Raw genomic sequence first — 20,912 nt, 5'->3', positions numbered from 1 at the left:
CGAACCAGATTGGTTGGTTGGTTGGTTTGTTGTTTAACGCCGCACTCAGCAACATTCCAGCTGTATGAAGGCGGTCTGTAAATAATCGAGTCTGGACCAAACAATCCAGTGATCAACGGCATGGGCGTCGATCTGCGCAATTGGGATCCGATGACATGTGCCAACCAAGTCAGCGAGCCTGACCACCCAATCCCGTTAGTCGCCTCTGACGACAAACATGGGTTACTGAAGATCAATTCTAAACACACACGTACAAGAGTTTCGAACAGTGTTTTAATCAGATTCCGTTACATTCTTCATATGTACACGATTGAACCCGTCTTAGCTGCAAAGAGTTGCGCCCCATAACCTTAATGAGGAACCAAATCCAACTTTCTCCACGATAATGATCAGCACCATACGCTCGTTGTGTTAAGAGACGTTCTTTTTTATTTGTCACTGTAGGCTACCTTCCTACCTTAAGATGATATAAGTAATAAAAATACTGACGTCTTTTCAGCGGTGATCAACAAGGTCTCTCATCCATCCACTCACTTATGAAGGTGATATTTTACGATGCTTCAAGAAAACCACATTTGAGCCATAAAACAAATGAGTGAGTGAGTATGGTTTTACGCCGCTGTTAGCAATATTTCAGCAATATCACAGCGGGGGACACCAGAAATGGGTATCACACATTGTACCCCTGTGTGGAATCGAACCGGGTCTTCGACGTTACGAGCCAACACTTTAACCTCTCGGCTACCCCACCGCCCCTGAAGCAAATGAAATCACTATCGAAAATTACACCACCAATGTCACATATCCATTTACAATATAACCTGATATCAGAGATGATAACAATGGACACGATTAATGGAACCGGGTCAATTACATGTCCATCAAAGTATTTTTCCCATCACCTTTGATGTTTAGACTGACAAAGACATTCAGGCATCTGTTTATACATTCTGCAGTCAATATCTATTTACACACTAAATCATAGACAAGTACAATGAACACTAAAAAGACTGTTAAAAACACAGCATCACAATATAGCGCCTCTTCGCGTTATCATTACGAGTAATATTCGGTCAATAGGCATTGTTCATAAACCACACAGTTTTCGGACTGCTTATGTCATTGCATTTCCTCTTCTCGGTAACAAACCTTCAGTTTGTTAAAAGGTTCATTGTCGGTGACACATCATTAGCACAGATGGTCATAGTCCATGATGGGCACACACCTGTACCCGAACGCGTTGGATGGTTTTCGGGGTAGTTAACAATTTGAAGAACAGTAATACATCTATATAGACTCTTTAAGGAATTATTTAATGTTCTGTTTCATGTTCATTTTCAACAACGACAGTTTGTTCATTCCCAGAACACGAAAATTCTCCAGAACCAAAATAAGGAATCCCAAGAAGAATCCAATGAGGAGCACATAAAATGCACTCTGTAAGTCTTCTATCTCTATAACGTGGGTCTTCACCTTCACGTCGTCTTCACACTTCACAGCATCAGGCCACCACTTTTCTCTTAACAGACTGAGGAGACCAGCCTTTTCGAACTTCATCAGACTTTGATTGGGAAAAATATAGTATAAAGTTAAATAACGTTCCAAAGTACTATTTAAATGTGACAGTGGAGATCTTCACAAGTGTGTTTTATCTGCTCAGTTATGTATTAATATCTCGGGAGTGAATTGGACTGACAAAGGACAAGGAGTATATGTCAAATAGGATGGTCATTGGTTCGAATCTATTCATGCTCACATGCCTGCCTCCAAAATTGATCATAATTCAAAAACATATGAAACGTGCTAATTGTCATTACATTACAATCTGAAATTTGGTTGGTTTGTTGTTAAACGCCGCGCTCAGCAATATTCCTGCTATATGGCGGCGGTCTGTAAATAATCGAGTCTGGACAACACAAGCTAGTGATCAACAGCATGACCATCAATCTACGCAATTGGGATACGATGATCCAAGTCAGCGAGCCTGACCGCCAGATCCCGTTAGTCGCCTTTTGCGACAAGCATGGGTTGCTGAAGACCAATTCTAACCCGGATCTTCATGGGTTTGCAATCTGAGAATGGAAATGTTGCGAATTTTATCAGAACATACTAGTACATCCCATTGCAGGATGCCTGCTATATAAGCAGCAAAGATGAGGGCTGTCAAAGCACTGGACATGTATCAAGCACGTTTGTCCATTTACAATGCACTTACCTTGTGTAGAAGGATGTAATTTTAAACCATGGATTCACATCGATATTAAAGGGCATATGTCACATGATCGGTGCACATGTATGTATACTTACACTTTAGAAAACATGTCACGATAGGGGGAGTTGTTGGGGAGGCCCATGCCGTAGGTCATCTGTCTGAATGTCTCTTCCAGTAGCGTGAGTTGACAGTTCTCCTGAGCCCAGATTTCCATCACCGATCTGTCAGATGGAGAGGTACTCGGTATTACGCTGCTTCTAATAATATTGCGCCAACATGAATAAAAAGATGATCACAATCTGCCACAATAACTCTTGTAACACCTCTGGCGCTCATCAAACAACCCGAGTCTTAGTGACGTATAAAGAATTAGGTTTATATTCTCGCAGTACAGCTACGTGAACTGACATACACTAGGGAAGGGAAGGATGTTATGCTGACGGTTGGACGGCAGATGGGATGGATTGACTGGTCAGTGTTCGTCCCTCCTTGTCTCTGGCATGCCTTCTGCTGGTCTCTCCGCTCTATCGAGTACCTCCTGTTTGCCTATCCTGCTTGCTTATAAAGGTTTGGATTGGTTGTTGTTTTACGCCGCACTCACCAATATTCCAGCTATATGGAGGCGGTCTGTAAATAATCGAGTCTGAACCAGACAATCCAGTGATCAGCATCGTGAGCATCGATCTATGCAACTTTGATACGATGACATGTGTCAACCAAGTCAGTGAGCCTGACCATCCCGTTAGTCGCCTATCACGACAAGCATAGTTTGCTGAAGACTAATTCTAACCCGGACCTTTACGGGTTGCCTTTGAAGGTAGATGAACGACTGCCGAGGTCGGCACCTCTCATGGACACAATCTGCTTAGCTGGTCATATTTTACGAGCTTGACATATCTCTGCCAAGTGTACACGACACATAGTGATACACTCACCTGTCGGAGAAGAACACATAGTGATACACTCACCTGTCAGACAAAACCACATAGTGATACACTCACCTGTAGTAGAAGAACAGATAGTGATGTACTCACCTGTCGGAGAATAACACACAGTGATACACTCACCTGTCGGAGAAGAACACATAGTGATACACTCAACTGTTAGAGAAAAACACATAGTGATGTACTCACCTGTCGGAGAAGAACACATAGTGATACACTCACCTGTAGGAGAAGAACACATAGTGATACACTCACCTGTCGGAGAAGAACGCATAGTGATACACTCACCTGTTAGAGAAGAACACATAGTGATACACTCACCTGTTAGAGAAGAACACATAGTGATACACTCACCTGTTAGAGAAGAACACATAGTGATGTACTCACCTGTCGGAGAAGAACACATAGTGATGTACTCACCTGTCGGAGAAGAACACATAGTGATGTACTCACCTGTCGGAGAAGAACACATAGTGATACACTCACCTGTCGGAGAAGAACACATAGTGATACACTCACCTGTTAGAGAAGAACACATAGTGATGTACTCACCTGTCGGAGAAGAACACATAGTGATGTACTCACCTGTCGGAGAAGTCGGACCTGAAGATACACTCACCTGTCGGAGAGAGAAGAACACATAGTGATACTCACCTGTCACCTGTCGTCGAGAAGAACACATAGTGATACACTCACCTGTCGGAGAAGAACACATAGTGATACACTCACCTGTCGGAGAAGAACACATAGTGATACACTCACCTGTCGGAGAAGAACACATAGTGATACACTCACCTGTCGGAGAAGAACACATAGTGATACACTCACCTGTCGGAGAAGAACACATAGTGATACACTCACCTGTCGGAGAAGAACACATAGTGATACACTCACCTGTCGGAGAAGAACACATAGTGATACACTCACCTGTCGGAGAAGAACACATAGTGATACACTCACCTGTCGGAGAAGAACACATAGTGATACACTCACCTGTCTGAGAAGAACACATAGTGATGTACTCACCTGTCGGAGAAGAACACATAGTGATACACTCACCTGTCGGAGAAGAACACATAGTGATGTACTCACCTGTCGGAGAAGAACACATAGTGATACACTCACCTGTCGGAGAAGAACACATAGTGATACACTCACCTGTCGGAGAAGAACACACTAGTGATAAGAACACTCACCTGTCGGAGAAGAAAGAACACATAGTGATACTTCCACCTGTCGGAGTGATACACTCACCTGTCGGAGAAGAACACATAGTGATGTACTCACCTGTCGGAGAAGAACACATAGTGATACACTCACCTGTCGGAGAAGAACACATAGTGATACACTCACCTGTCGGAGAAGAACACATAGTGATACACTCACCTGTCGGAGAAGAACACATAGTGATACACTCACCTGTCGGAGAACAACACAGTGATACACTCACCTGTCGGAGAAGAACACATAGTGATGTACTCACCTGTCGGAGAAGAACACATAGTGATACTTCCACATGTCGGAGAAGAACACATAGTGATACACTCACCTGTCGGAGAAGAACACATAGTGATACTTCCACATGTCGGAGAAGAACACATAGAGATACACTCACCTGTCGGAAAAGAACACATAGTGATACACTCACCTGTCGGAGAAGAACACATAGTGATACACTCAACTGTCGGAGAAGAACACAAAGTGATACACTCACCTGTCGGAGAAGAACACATAGTGATGTACTCACCTGTTGGAGAAGAACACATATTGATACTTCCACCTGTCGGAGAAGAACACATAGTGATACACTCACCTGTCAGAGAAGAACACAAAGTGATGTACACACCTGTCGGAGAAGTACACATAATGATACACTCACCTGTCGGAGAAGAACACATAGTGATGTACTCACCTGTCGGAGAACAACACAGTGATACACTCACCTGTCGGAGGAGAACACAGTGATACACTCACCTGTCGGAGGAGAACACAGTGATACACTCACCTGTCAGGGAAGAACACATAGTGATACACTCACCTGTCGGAGAAGAACACATAGTTGCCTGCCTCCACCTTCTTCTTGTGGATGTTGGAGGATGGAGCGAGAACATCCGGATCAGACTCACTGAAAGTGCTTATCCCCTGCCACAGCTTCTGAAAATCGCTCTGGTTGGAATTCTGAAACAAAATACTCCTCAGGGTATGCTGAAGACCAACCTAGAAACATAATCGGGATATGCTGCTGGGGTTCCCACGGGCTCAGCTTTGCAGAGCACAACTATATAACAAATATTTATTGATATTGTATCCCAGACAAACAAAACACTATTGTTTTAAAAAAAGACACAGCTTAATTCAGCTCAATCTACTCTGCATTTTCAATTTCATGGTGTGACAGAAGTCATCTATCAGCTAAAACGCATGACGCTATCAGCTTGGACATAGAATGAGATTTTCACTTGTCCCAAGTTGGTCAGAGATATTTCAACATTTTGGTAGTTAGCACCCTTCCCTTTCTGAGAAAGTGACCTATTCTTCAGCGTTCAGGCCTTACCCGAAGCCAAACTTTCCAGAGTTTATGCTTGAATTCTCTAGAAACTAGTCAAATAAGGCTTTACTACCCCACAAAGTGTTTTACTTGGGTCTGGGCAATTTGAAATAACGTTGAAAAAGATGATTTTCCTTACTGATTTGTTTCGCTGTACATAGTCATTTGACAATGCAAATATCATTTTAGACTCTGTTTCACTAACCTAGGTCTACGAAGCTGTATGTTTTATCTTTTTCAGTTGTGGAGCGAAATGTAAACAACGTATTTTGACAATACAGAAAATGGGCAAATCCAGAACATAAATATGTGTATAAACGACCCAAAACCACAATACCGAGAATGCGCAAATCCAAAACATAAACATAAACGACCCAAAACCAGAACCATAAAATTTAAACGAACCGAAGCCACCATCATTAAGTAATATATACCCAGAGGATTCAACCAGCAATGTACTTGGGCCGTGATGAGAATCTAATGAGTAATTACCGCAATCTGCAGCTGCCATAAACTACCGTTAATTGTCCCCCATCTATACGCGGTCTGCTCAGCCATCTCCTGGGAGGTTCTGAAAGGCACGGTCTCCCGAGATATGGACAGAAACGCTATGAGGTTACCGCTGTAGGCCGCCGATACAATGATGCAGAACAAAGACAGGAATGACACGAGGACCCGGCCACTGGTCGTTACAGGCCGCTCGTGGCTTCCTGAAAGCATTAAATATGTAATGATAAATATGCTGCTCCAAATCTGAAAGGGATATTTCTAATTGCACTGATGGAAGTGCATGTAGAAATGTAAGCATCACAAGGACTATGTTTAGGTTACACAAAACCAAATGTTTTCCCATCTGTTTTCCGACTTCTGTAGTAACGTTATATTTTTTACTAAATCATACCTGCTGTCAACAGCCATTCCATGTATACATGGGTACAGTCTGGCCTTTAAAATACAATAAAAACACAAATTCCATGTAACTTATCCTGTATATATTTTCTGAGCACAGGAAGCTGAACACATCAACCCCAGTTCCGCACAAAATGTCACCTACTTGAAAATACATGTGCACACATTAAGTCTTGGTGATAAAAATGACCGCATTAAATACTTAAAATTGTGGTCAGTTTTAATTACTGGGTGGATGTGCTTTCAAAACACTTACAATCTTACACTATTTAATCCAATCACAGCTGTCACATGTCTCTATCAGGCCAGACGTTTACACACGACACTGGCTCAGTGAGCAAGTGATTCTGATTTAGTGTAGTAGAACCTTGAGAAGGGCATTGCTTAGTTATATTCTGTAATCAAATATGTAATGATAAATATGCTACTCAAAATTTGAAAGGGATATTACCAGTTACGCTGATGGAAGTGCATGTAGAAATGTAAACATCACTAGGATTATGTTGAGAAGGATGCTTAATTATATTCTCGAGGTGACAAAGAACCCATATATTGAATGTTATTGATAATTGTTATCATGATATGGAATTCGTGTACATAGATGCCCATGTTGACAGTAAACACTAAACCACTTTATGCCACTAGGAAGCTTAATGCCTGTTTTATCTCACATTTGTTCCCGTTTAATCTGTAAATCTCTAGCTGGGAATGACAGTAGACCTTTCGTCATACCTTGTGTACAAAGTGTTAGAGAAAATGAAATGAAATGGCTTTTTTAAAATTAGGAACATGCTCATATCGACCTAGAGTGTACATGTAAATTATTAATGTTAATTATTTATGAGTAAGTATTCCCTTTGGGTATGCATCCTGTGATCGCACTGTACGATTGTACTGCAGTGTCGGCCCTCGTGTTCGGAATAGGATTTGGAATAGTTGGATTATATGGATTTTAATCACATCACCTATAGAAACAGATTTTCATGTGCTACAATGCGCTTATTTGCGAAATGCTATCAATGTATGCTTATAAAATAGTTTTTTTCCGAATTGTGTTGAATTACAAACCTATGATGTTAGGAGCTTTTAAATTGTCGTGAATACGATCAACGTATTTTTCATAAAATGGGACACATGACCAGGGGTACACGGTAAACTTCAATGGCCACTCTGTGTTACCTTGGTTTACATTGGAGAAAGTAAATATCTTAAGCGTGGCAATATATTCCATTCGTTAGTACATTTATGATTTTGATCTGTATTAAATGATGTATTGAGTGAGTATGGTTTTACGCCACTTTTAGCAAATTCAGATATCTAGGGGGACACCAGTAATGGACTTCACACACTGTAACCATGTGGGGAAACGAACCCTTGTCTTAAGCATGACGGGCAAACGCTTTATCCACTTGGCTACCACCGCCCCACGCAGTTACTGAACTATCAGAAAGTGAGTGAGTGAGTTTAATTTTTCGCCACTTTTAGCAATATTCCAGCAATATCACTGCGGGGGACACCGGAAATGTGCTTCACACGCTGTACCCATGTGGGAAATCAAACACTATCAGAAAGTACTTCCAATGTTGCATAATACGATTGAGTGAGAAGCACCATATAGACAGCACTATCCCGGTGGACTGTTGATAATATCCACATATCCATTAGCAGACATAACAACAATATATGCCCATCAGGCGTGTTTCTGATTAACAGGGACGAGATTAAACACCTGCACAGAACATGTAAATACTCTGATGAAAATACCCAAGGCAAGCAAATAGAAGCATTCGTTTGACATGACATTCTATTTGTGAAACATCAGGTTGACGTGACACATTATGACGTTAGGGACACTCGAAACTCAATGCAAATTGAAAGTATCAAGTTCTTTACGTTGTGAAGGGTTCGATACTTTCAGTTTTTCTTCACGAACACTCAACAGCGGCGTTGTCTGTACAAGTATTACCGCGTTCACCAGACACTTCCAGCTGTGCTACGTGGTCACAAACGGGCCTTGAACCTTGTTAATCTTGCGGCCCGTGAAGGTCCAGGTTAGAATTGACTCACTGACCACAACAGAAAGCACACATGGCAAAGGCTTCTGTACAAACAACCTTGTATTGCGTGTTGGCAAATGTAAACTTGATGTAATACATTTTGCGATAAATTGTCCGATTATCATCAGGTTTAAATTGGTAGAAGCACCCGATGGAGAATGGGGCACGAATACCGATGGCTATTAAAGTGGATTTATTGGTCATCTGCAGAGAAAGGTGATTATGACAACTGTATTTAAAGCTTAAGTTCAAAAGTAGTTTTTCCTGTTCGCCTTTTGGTACCCGTGAAGATCCGGGTCAGAACTGATCCTCAGCAACCCATGCTTGTCGTAAGAGGCGACTAACGGGATCGGGTGGTCAGATTCGCTGACCTGGTCGACACATGTCTTCGTATCCCAATTGCGTATATTTATGCTTATGCTGTTGATCATTGGTTAATTTTGCAACCGACTGACCGTTATTTTGATGACTATCTTGAAACCGAATACCTCTTCCCATATATGTATTTAAACTTAAAATTCTATTGATTTCAACTATGAGGTCATTGGTGCAATCATGCAGGTTGTGTAACAGGTGCTTTTCTGCAATCTCGAACTAATCTGATAACAAAAACGTTACGTCATCTAGGAAATAGAAAATCAATATCATGACATCCCCAAGGCATATACAGAAATATCAGGGTTAATAATTCATGGCATTTCCGGTGAGGTAATGTCTGTTTGCACACAGGTGGCAGCAATGATACCGGTAGGGTCACGACGGTGTCATGCGTGGGAAGGAGACTGTGAATACGAACCCGGCTATCCGGGTACTATAACAATTAATCTGATCAAAGAACCTGGGAGGTTGGGTAGCCTAGTGGTTAAAGCGTTCGCTCGTCACGCCGAGTACCCGGGTTCGTTTCCCGACATGGGTACAATATAACAATCCCATTTCTGGTGTCCCCCGCCGTCATACTGCTGGAACATTGCTAAAAGCGGCGTAAAACTAAACTCACTCACTCAATGGTCAAAGACCCTGACAAACGGAACACCACAATTGTTGGACATTACAACCAGCATGGGGCTCTTGAGGTCATCTTTGGGCATTAAACAACAGTGTGAAGTCACTTGCCAGTAAATTAACGGACTCACGGCGTGTTGCCACGCTACCAAAGAAGCTTATTACATACATACCATGTTTAAGAAATGTTCCCCATATGTACCAAAAGGTGTCTTCCGCAACACGATTTTCGGCATTCTTCTGTTGATATTCAGCCACAAACTTCCTTCCTTCGTTCTCCATTACATGTAAGAGTAGCGTCAAACCAGCAACCCCTATCCCGAGACACAGCAATACCTCCCACTTGAAGGGTCTCAGTAGCGTCGACCAACGTTTCAATCCGGGTCTTTTAAAGATGGCGCCTGCAGCATCGTAGAAGTACGGGTACGTGAAATCCATCACTTCTTCTCGATCTTCTCGAACCGTTAGTGGGGCCAGAACGATGTCCACCTCCTGTGAACATGGACCATGATGTACTCATGTATTCTTGAAGTTCAAGGTCAGTTATACAATTTGCATGACACAGACATGCAGGTGTCAGATATTACCTTGTCAAATTTAGAAATGTTGAGTTTTTTCATGTCGGTGCAAATAACAACAATGTTGTTAAACCCATCCCATCCTATCCATCAGTATTTTGTTTGCACGTCAACTAAAGTATTTCTGCTGTGTTTCTTATTATTCAGTTGACTGGCATGGAACGTATACAGCAAGTTGCGCCCCTTGGTTAAGAAATGATCCGCTTATTCCTTGATTATGATGACTTTGAACTTTCCTTAGTTTTTTTATTCGGCTACATCAATATTTCGCTTGGGCTTACTCCTACATAAAGCTGGTCCCTCGACATGGTAAAAAATTAAAAAATATTCAAAGGAGGATTTATTTAACGCACACTGGTTTGAACTGTACACTGTGCAATGCGTTAAATTCGCCGATCGTCCATTCCCTCGCCTGCACAATATGTGCACGTACCTTGAAACCCTTTATACCAACATCCACTCGTAGCTGCCCGTGTATATAAGCTGTTAATTGCAGTATGATGTCTATAGCGAATAAAAACATTTATTGCCTAATGTAATCAAATGTCGCGTGGTTGTTACTCAGAATTTTAACACATCATTCTGATACCTATGTACAATGCCTTCAGCTTGTTTCATTTAACATAAAGTGCTGTACATTTTACATGTTGCAGGTGAGTCAAACAAACCAGATATCTCTGGGGGAATCTTTGCTTTGTTGTTGCAGTTTCCAAGGCGATGTGTAATAGACTGAATGATGGTTTAGGAACTAATACGAACTACTTAGTTTGATTGCAGCATAATGAAATACGGCAGAAATAACATTTATAGATAATTTTGTCATTAACATGACATCACTTTCCGCTCTTTAGCTGACATACCTTGAACTGTAGTTGCCTGATCAACCCATTCCAGGAATCATTGAGGAAGGTTCCCCACTGGCCGTCCGGTGGCTCTGTGAGTTTGTACCTATACAAACATCGTTAAGGTATTATCAGCTCTGCTTACTAAACCACTTATGAGTTAATTGGTTCATGGACACATTCAGAGATATACACGAGTGTAATTACCATTGTAAGGCGCGTTTCTGTTGCCATGCAAGGTTTGGAGCTTACATGTACACCATTCCCAAAAGTCTGAGATATACTACTGGAATAACTGCGAATTATTTGAGGTTATGCCATTTTCTAATGCAAAAAGTTAATAATATGATTTGTGGTGTTTCCTGCTTTATAATTTGACATTAAACATCGTGGCACGCCCTTGAAAAGATATGGTCAAAAGTCATTTCAAAAATTCTGTATCGTGTGTGTCAAACTTTGGCGTTGATGCATGCTTGACAACGATGGACGACACTAAGCGATTGAAGAAAGCTTGGGGAATGTTGTCCCAACGCTTGTCAAAATTCAGTTAACGTCAATCGTCGAGTCTGGGCTTGACGTAATTTTGGCCAAGCTCACCTGGCCAGCTGTTTCTCCGGACCTGTCTCCTATCGAGCACGCTTGGGATGAAATGGAACGACGTTTACGACTGACCTTGACACCGCATCTCTTCAAGGGCGTGTCACGATGTCTTGTGTCAAATTCTACAGATTTCAATATTATCCTCTCAACAGTTAAACAGTGAATAAGGAAAATACCACAAATCATGTTATTATATTTTTGCATTAAAAAACGGCCTAACATAAAATAATGCATTACTTTATTCCAGTAGTATATGATGCATGGATACAGTACAATGTAATTGAAGGTAAATTGTTATTCAAAATATTATTTTTTGTAGTGTACCCTCTCTATTCTATCTCCCAAAATGCTCCACATTTATGAGCAATTGTAAGACACATGATTATCCATCAATTAAATAATTGTTGGGTATTTGGTTTGACCCAAATAGACCCTATACTGATTCAGCAGGAAGATACTACGTCCTCATTTCATTGGACCCGACTGTTTCATTGATTACAGCTGACCAAACAAGACTGCGATAAAGACGTTAGGTGATGCTCCATTTTGCCCTGATGAAACAGGTCACGAATATTGGTATTACTGACAGATTTTGAGAAGCAGAAAAGTCTCATACATTGTGTACACAATACTTTTAATTTGTTCAATTGATGTGTCTTCTTATTTGTTATTTTGACCGCAACGTTCACAGAAGATGAAAGTATCTAATTTCTTAATGACTTGTTCATAAGACTTTGTATTCATACATACGAATATATATCCTCTTGATTTTAGTTGGTTGGTTGGTGTTTAACGCCGCACTCAGTAATATTATAGCTATGTGGCGGCGGTCTGTAAACAATCGAGTCTGGACCAGACAGTCTAGTGATCAACAGTATGAGCATCAATTGGGAAACGATGACATGTGTCAACCAAGTCAGCGAGCCTGACCACCCGTTCCCGTTAGTCGCCTCGTACGATACGCATGATATACCGAAGACCAACTCTAACCCGGATCTTCACAGGTGGCTGTTGATCGTAACCGATACTGATTGCCGTCACTGTTGGTTTACGTTTAGTGTCTGGTGTATTATTTTGATGTTAATGTCTCAATGCAATTTCTTGAAATATAGCACAGACATGTAAACATGTTTACCATAATTGTGATAAGTAATTGACACCGTGGACGGATATTAATCCATTGTGATAAAAATTGTAATGCAAAAACACTACTCCCGCCAGTAATGCATTGTACAACCTGTGTACTTGACACAGCAATTTTGTTGACAAGGTTTCGACTTGTGTAAAAGTAGTCACTATGTGTCCTCAGTGTGGAAGTTGATTGCTTGATTATCGACATCAGTTCAATGATTAGTGACAGAGTGCAATAGAATTGCTGTTTGAGACCTTTTAGCAATACTTCAGCAATATCACGACAGTGGACGTCACAAAGGACCTTGACATGTTGTACTCATGTGAGAAAATCGAGGACGGCTGCGTGAAGTGCAACATTCACGTTATTAACACCTACACCATCGTCGTTAAACGAAGGAGAAGTGACGGTAACGGTGACGTCAAAGCGAAACAACGTGATGCAACGCCAAGCAAAGTGAACGAAAGCGAAATGAGATAATAAAAAAAAGCTTATATCATAGATAGAGCATTGTTAATATATTCTTGTGTCTTTATTACTTACGTAAAATTTAGGGCTTTAGCAACATTCGAAAGCAGATCGACGCACAGACCGTCGAATTCGACAATGGAACCATTTCGCTGTATGGAAACATAGGGGGCGTACTGAAACAAACGTACATTCAATTACTAACATTTACCCAAGAGTAATGAATAAATCACTGTGGGTGTGAGAGAAACATTCAGTGTGTACTAAAAACATCGGTGCTCAATCGAAGGTAATAAAACATGTTACAATTCATACTTTAAATAATTTATTTATAGAACAATGTGCGACTTTGTATAGCTTGACGGTTAAATTACGTCATATCAGTTTAGTGTTGGAGGAAGTCATGATCAGAAGTATGCAAGTCTCACATACAGACAGACATTCGCGCACGCATACATACATGCATACATGATTGCACACACACACACACACATTCATACACACACACATGCATCCATCCAAAAATACATACATTTATATATGCATGCATCCATGCATGCACGCACGCACCGACATACATACACACACATGCATGCATGCACACACACATACATACATACATACATACATACATACATACATACATACATACATACATACATACATACATACATACATACATACATACATACATACATACATACATACATACATACATACATACATACATACATACATAGTTGGACTAAGTTAATTAACACTAACTACCTCCTTAGTTGACACTGTCAGCAGCCGTCCATTAAAACCCAACTTTAGGTTGGGAAACAACTCCTCAATTAAATGGACGTCCCAAAGGAGATCGAACTGACCAACCAGGCTCAACATCCGACGCTCTCCCTTGTAAAGCAGCGTGTGTATCAATCCATTCCAGGGACAGGCTGTCGTGTTCTGGAATATGGAACGGTGACAAGTGACTATAAGCAATAAAACAACAACCTGTCATTTCAACATTTTTCTCTCAAAGCGGAGTAAATTCCAGGATTCCAACAACACCATAAGCATGTATTTATGAATACATGAATGCATAGTGAAGTTACAGAGGTTTGCTAAAAGATGAAAGTACTCTGTCCAAAACGCATGCAAAGGCAAGTCAAGTAATTAAACCCAAGAAAATTGGGCAAAAAAGGACCTGCAGCAGAAATAATTTTAGTTCCATGGACGTTAGTACATGGAACGTGACAGACAATCCGAGCTATCCTGGTACTGCAGATCCACTGTCCAATTATCCCTAAAGCTATCATTGAGTACTCGAAAACTGTTTTCCGTTTGTCCCTACAAATATTATTGAGTACCCTGGACCTGTTGTTCCTAATGTGCCTACAACTATAACTTGGTGTTGGAGATCTTTTGTCTTTATTTCCCTGAAACCATCATCACGTATTGGACAGCTGTTGTTCTAATATTCCTTCAGGTACTAGTTGGTAAATAGAGAATCTCACCCAAGTGTCTACTGATATCAATTATATCAACACGAGTTGATAAAGTTACAAATATCCGAGGCTTGCCGAGGATATTTTTACTTTTATCAACGAGTGTTGATATATTTGATATCAGAAGACACGAGGGTGAGATTCTATTTATCATCCAAAATCACTCTTCATTAATTTTCAATGAAAAATGTACATCTCTGAACATGGTACTGCCATTAGACTTGCAGTGCAGCGATGTCATAGCATTGTGACGTCGTCAAGTACATGACGTCATAGCATTGTCAGGGCATTGTACAAAATCTACTGTCAAAACGATATCTCCTAGGAGATATCATTTCATCTCACACAAGCGATATCTCCTGTGGAACACAGTTTTGGATGGTAAAGGGTTGTTGCGCTATTGTGACTACAACTCTCATTGGATACTGGGTGTATATTTTTCTAATTTCCCTTCAAATATTTCTTGTCTCTTGTGATTTGATTGGAGAATTGTGGTCCTAACGTTTCTATCAGTATCACTGAGTAGTGGTGACTTGAAGTCCTAATGTTTCTACAACTTCATTGGATAGTAGTGACTTGGGTCCCAATGTTTCTACAACTTCATTGGATAGTAGTGACTTGGGTCCTAATGTTTCTACAACTTCATTGGATAGTAGTGACTTGGGTCCTAATGTTTCTACAACTTCATTGGATAGTGGTGACTTGGAGTCCTAATGTTTCTACAACTTCATTGGATAGTGGTGACTTGGGTCCTAATGTTTCTACAACTTCATTGGATAGTGGTGACTTGGAGTCCTAATGTTTCTACAACTTCATTGGATAGTGGTGACTTGGAGTCCCAATGTTTCTACAACTTCATTGTAGTTGACTTGGAGTCCTAATGTTTCAAACTCATTGGATTGGATAGTGGTGACTTGGGTCCTAATGGGATAGTGGTGACTTGGAGTCCCATGTTTCTACAACTTCATTGATAGTGGTGACTTGGGTCCTAATGTTTCTACAACTTCATTGGATAGTGGTGACTTGGGTTTCTACAACTGGATAGTAGTGACTTGGGTCCTAATGTTTCTACAACTTCATTGGATAGTGGTGACTTGGAGTCCTAATGTTTCTACAACTTCATTGGATAGTGGTGACTTGGGTCCTAATGTTTCTACAACTTCATTGGATAGTGGTGACTTTGGGTCCTAATGTTTCTACAACTTCATTGGATAGTGGTGACTTGGAGTCCTAATGTTTCTACAACTTCATTGGATAGTGGTGACTTGGGTCTACAACTTCATTGGATAATGTGACTTGGGTCCTAATGTTTCTACAACTTCATTGGATAGTGGTGACTTGGGGTCCTAATGTTTCTACAACTTCATTGGATAGTGGTGACTTGGGGTCCTAATGTTTCTACAACTTCATTGGATAGTGGTGACTTGGGGTCCTAATGTTTCTACAACTTCATTGGATAGTGGTGACTTGGAGTCCTAATGTTTCTACAACTTCATTGGATAGTGGTGACTTGGAGTCCTAATGTTTCTACAACTTCATTGGATAGTGGTCCCAATGACTTGGATAGTCCCTAATGTTTCTACAACTGTTTCTACAACTTCACAACTTGGATAGTGGTGACTTGGAGTCCGAATGTTTCTACAACTTCACCGGATAGTGGTGACTGGTGTTTCTACTTGGGGGTCCTAATGTTTCTACAACTTCACTGGATAGTGGTGACTTGGAGTCCTAATGTTTCTACAACTTCAGTGGATAGTGGTGACTTTGAGTCCTAATGTTTCTACCTAATGTTTCTACAACTTCATTGGATAGTGGTGACTTGGGGTCCTAATGTTTCTACAACTTCAGTGGATAGTGGTGACTTGGAGTCCTAATGTTTCTACAACTTCATTGGATAGTGGTGACTTGGGGTCCTAATGTTTCTACAACTTCACTGGATAGTGGTGACTTGGGGTCCTAATGTTTCTACAACTTCATTGGATAGTGGTGACTTGGAGTCCTAATGTTTCTACAACTCCATTGGATAGTGGTGACTTGGGGTCCTAAAGTTTCTACAACTTCATTGGAAAGTGGTGACTTGGGGTCCTAATGTTTCTACAACTTCATTTGGTTGAAGGAGAAATGTTGTGCTTTTCTCTTTACATCTGTCATTAGACATTGGGCAATTTTCCTTACAGCCATCATCAGACACCACCTTTACAACTATCATTGTGTGCTGGGTATGTGTGTTGTCCTCATGTCCCTTCAACTATCATTGGGTACTGGTACCTGGTACTCTGGTACTATCACTAGTTTCTGGGAAGCCGTTGTTCTATTGTCCTTATCCGTATCATTATATTACTTCTTTTTTCTTCTGTCCACAATTGTATTTTTGTGGACCAGTATATTTCGTTGTGATTAATGTCACTGTACTGACATCAACATCAACTGCAACATCAACTACATTTGCCGAGAACTCATAATCCCTACATCGTATGACAGAAGATCCCTTAACAACTACCTAATGTGCATCGCCACAAAAACATATATACTGTTTGTATTTTATCCTCCAGATGCACGAAACACTCCCTATATAAATAAACCATTCGTGTGAATCAATACCACGGTACCGGACCTGCGTTTCCTGATTTCAATTACATTTCGGTGAAGTTAGGAAAACACACTGGGCTCCTCTCTACCTGGAATGACGTCGACGGTGTGTTGTTCTGCCTTGCTGGTTCCAATGCGTTACACAGGAGTGAGGACAGGGTCTGAAACAATATTTGTGTATTCAATCGATTCAATCAGTTAATAGTCGCTGAGTTTAGTTTGGCTTTATTATTCCTCTGAGCTGTGTTATCATGTGTTACCCTGTTAATTTCTGTTAAAGTACTGAAATGAGCGATCAGTGAGTGAGTATGGTTTTACGCCGCTTTTAGCAATATTCCAGCAATATCAAGGCGGGGGACACCAGAAATGGGTTTCACACATTGTACCTATGTGGGGAATCGAACCCGGGTCTTCAGCGTGACGAGCGAATGCATTAACCACTAGGCTACCCCACTGCCCCTACGCATTCGTAAGCAAGTTACTGAAACTGCTGTATAAAGCGCAATGAGCACTAGACCTGCAATCACGGTTTCCTCTATCGAAGTGAACATGAACAGGCATACTAGTACTGAAAATGCAAACAAAAACCCATGCCACTGAACACGGACACATAATCTGACGTATCTAGCCTCATTATAATCCCGTTCCCCGCCAGGCATTTCCGCACGAGTACAACAATAAAAGCGACAAAATCCTTTCCACATCCATTTTATCATCAACATGTGTTTATGTATCATAGTGATGACGGAAGGTGTTAACGAAAAGGTATATTGCCCCAGGGCAAAATGAATATGACGACAGATGAAGGGCAGGATCCGGTTGTATCATTGCTTCATTAACTAATGTCAACATTAAACCCTAATGGTACATTAAATCCTTAATGCATCATTAATTAATGGCAACGTTAAAAACGGTTGTATCAAACACTTATTAGCATATTATTATCTAGGGGAAAATCCATTTTCAACACATATTGCGAGTCATTTTTAAGATTGAGTGTATAACGTGATACATAAGCACACAAACTTATTTAATACATACCTATGTCGTTCAGGTATCAAGCAGAATTTTGTTCGTTCACACTTTCCGTAAAGATGCCAAATTAAAAATATAGTAGCACAGTACTTTTATCAGTGCACGATAAAAAGCATAGAAATTTACTGTTTTTAACGCATAACAAAATTAGGGGTAACATTTAGCAGTGTCTACTATTCAAACTGAGTTTATACCATGAGATGGGACATTTAATACTCTACATTTCTGTGTAATGTTTTAGCTGTAGGTAGATCCAGTGCTGCGCAAACGAAATTCTGGCGCAATGTTCACTTTTCCAGGAAGTTTAACGACGCTCTAATGATACCCCAGGACCTTTATTAAGTTAATGACGCGCTAATGACAAAACAACGTCATTAAAACGTTAGTACGACAGAATTTAATGACACATTACTTAATAAACGTTTAATGTCACGTTAACGCTTCATTAAAGTTTGATACAACCGGGTCCAGGACATTATGTGTTCATTCATATTGTGTAAACATTAGTCAGAAACTTTATGGATATCAGCTTCTGCGAATGAGTGACTGAGCTTAATTTACGCCGCACTCAGCAATATTCCAGCTATATGGCAGCGGTCTGTAAATAATCGAGTCTGGCCCAGACAAATCAGTGATCAACAGCATAAGCATCGATCCACGCAATTGAGATACGATGACATGTGTCAACAAAGTCCGACCGGACCACCCGATCCCGTTAGTCGTCTCTTACGACAAGCATTGGTTACTGAAGACCAATTCTAACCCGGATCTTCACGGTCTCTCTGTAATATGATAATGTCTGTAATTATATAAGTAATTGTTTCAACAGAATACATAATCCGTCTGCTTAAATCTCGCTAGTCCCGGACCCTTCCGGGGGAAATACTCGTGATTCTGAATTATTTTCAAGCTGACATGATATTGTTGGCATAATGCTGGATGCTGAATCTGATGATCTAATGCAGCGTCTACAACTACCTTCCACGATGACGTCTCCTCTATTTCCGGATAGCTGACAACGACTACGTTGTCGAGACGTGGAGCCATGTCTTCCACCACATGACGACGTGCAGCTGGTAACACTACAATCCACGATGTCAGGGATATGACCCCTGTAGATCTGTCGTCCATTCTTGAAGCCTGGAATAATAGAAGCCTGAGTTAATATACATCGCAATCTAATGACACATGACTATTTTCGCCCCTGTTTGCATATGTTAACTTAACTAATCATATTTGCTGACATAAAATATGTTATGCATAACTGGCCTCCCTTCCTCTGTTTATACGGTATCACTGTATCACTGGCTTCCTCGTGTTTGTATTCTCTACCTCATCTATAACCACGTCGTTTAGTGTACCACTGGCCCCATGTTTGTATTATATTCTCCCTCAACATTCTTAAACATGTTTTCTTGTAGTGCCTCATATATGTATATATATACCACCCACCCACCGACCCCGACCGACCTCGGCCCAGCCCCATGCGTCCCAAGGAGGCCACACCACAGCCACATCCGTGCGTCCCAAGGAGGGACACCCCACGCATCCCGAGGCGGGATAGGTCTGCCGAAATGCCAGCAGGCGAAGGCGACCTCAAAAGCACCAAACTCTACTCCTACTACGTTATAGCTTACAGTGCAAAATTGAACAAGCTGATTAAAAAGTATACCTGACAGTCCACCTTAATACAACTCTGATGCTGCAGGCTTGGAATAAACATTGGTTGTATGGACGTTTAACAGTACTACCACTTACTAGGCACTCAATATCGATGCTCATGTTGTTGATCACTGGATTGTCTGATACAGACTCGATTATTTATAGACAACCGCCATACAGCTGGATATCGGCGTAAAACTAAACTCACTAACCCTCTATGCACTCAATAACTTAACTGTAACTGCTGTGAATGTCCCGTTTCAAATGATATATTTATAAAAAATCTATAACAATGCTTCCGACAACAACAGGCTCACGTTCAATATTTATTATGCAAACAAACAAAGGCTTTGATCAGCTCCTGATTGCAGTTAAACCAGCTGCAGATCGCAGCCAACAGCACCTGTCACCCGTCATGCTCCAACTCACAATACAGGTACAACTCAGGTAAACAATATGACGAATTGTCCTAATCATTGGCTGCATCTGCAGTTTAAAACTGCTCCAGGCATATGTGCCACCATCAGCTATGATAAATAGTTCAGGATACTATGGTCTTTCTGCACACCTTCATGTTTTAAAATGTGTTAACTAACATTTTCAGGATACGCTTGATTTACACACTACATATAGTTGTACGTACATGTGTACTCTATAGATTGCTCTAAGGTAGGTCTATTTTCAGTATTCTATGCGCTATTCTACACTACTGTAGAACTGATTGTGGACCAATGGCGTTCATGTGCTTCTGACTGATGACCTTCGTCGTCACAGCTCTGATAAATTCATTGTTTTAAAGTTTTAAATTCTGAGAGGAAAGTTTTCTCATTAGCTTGGATTTCAA

The 20,912-nt window shown here is 40.8% G+C and overlaps 2 protein-coding genes across 4 annotated transcripts in view; one reads left to right on the top strand and one right to left on the bottom strand.

The window, feature by feature from the left end:
* Window positions 1-697: 697 nt before the first annotated feature.
* On the bottom strand, window positions 698-19,529 carry LOC124280476 (glutamate receptor ionotropic, delta-1-like). Its single transcript, XM_046716415.1, has 10 exons — window positions 19,385-19,529; window positions 17,461-17,532; window positions 14,061-14,240; window positions 13,368-13,468; window positions 11,111-11,198; window positions 9,846-10,164; window positions 6,197-6,414; window positions 5,195-5,334; window positions 2,308-2,433; window positions 698-1,561 (listed from the first exon to the last, which is right to left on the bottom strand). Exons 1-10 carry the CDS (start codon window positions 19,451-19,453, stop codon window positions 1,309-1,311), a joined length of 1,566 nt encoding a protein of 521 aa, XP_046572371.1. The 5' UTR covers window positions 19,454-19,529; the 3' UTR covers window positions 698-1,308.
* A 1,011-nt stretch (window positions 19,530-20,540) lies between these two features.
* The window catches only part of LOC124280474 (glutamate receptor ionotropic, delta-1-like), a 39,046-nt gene continuing 38,674 nt past the window's right edge, over window positions 20,541-20,912 (top strand). For 2 of the 3 annotated variants that reach the window (XM_046716412.1, XM_046716411.1), the window contains exon 1: window positions 20,542-20,737. The gene's annotated coding sequence lies outside the window, so the exon portion shown is untranslated. Of the gene's footprint in view, window positions 20,738-20,912 lie in introns of all 3 variants that reach the window. The other variant, XM_046716409.1, reaches the window with a different exon arrangement.

The sequence above is a fragment of the Haliotis rubra genome, unplaced genomic scaffold, assembly GCF_003918875.1.
Source record: "Haliotis rubra isolate DU_JTF1 unplaced genomic scaffold, ASM391887v1 Scf268, whole genome shotgun sequence".
NCBI lineage: Eukaryota > Metazoa > Mollusca > Gastropoda > Lepetellida > Haliotidae > Haliotis > Haliotis rubra.
The sequence above is the reverse complement of the archived record's forward strand: the minus strand, read 5'-3'. Positions and strand labels throughout refer to the sequence as shown.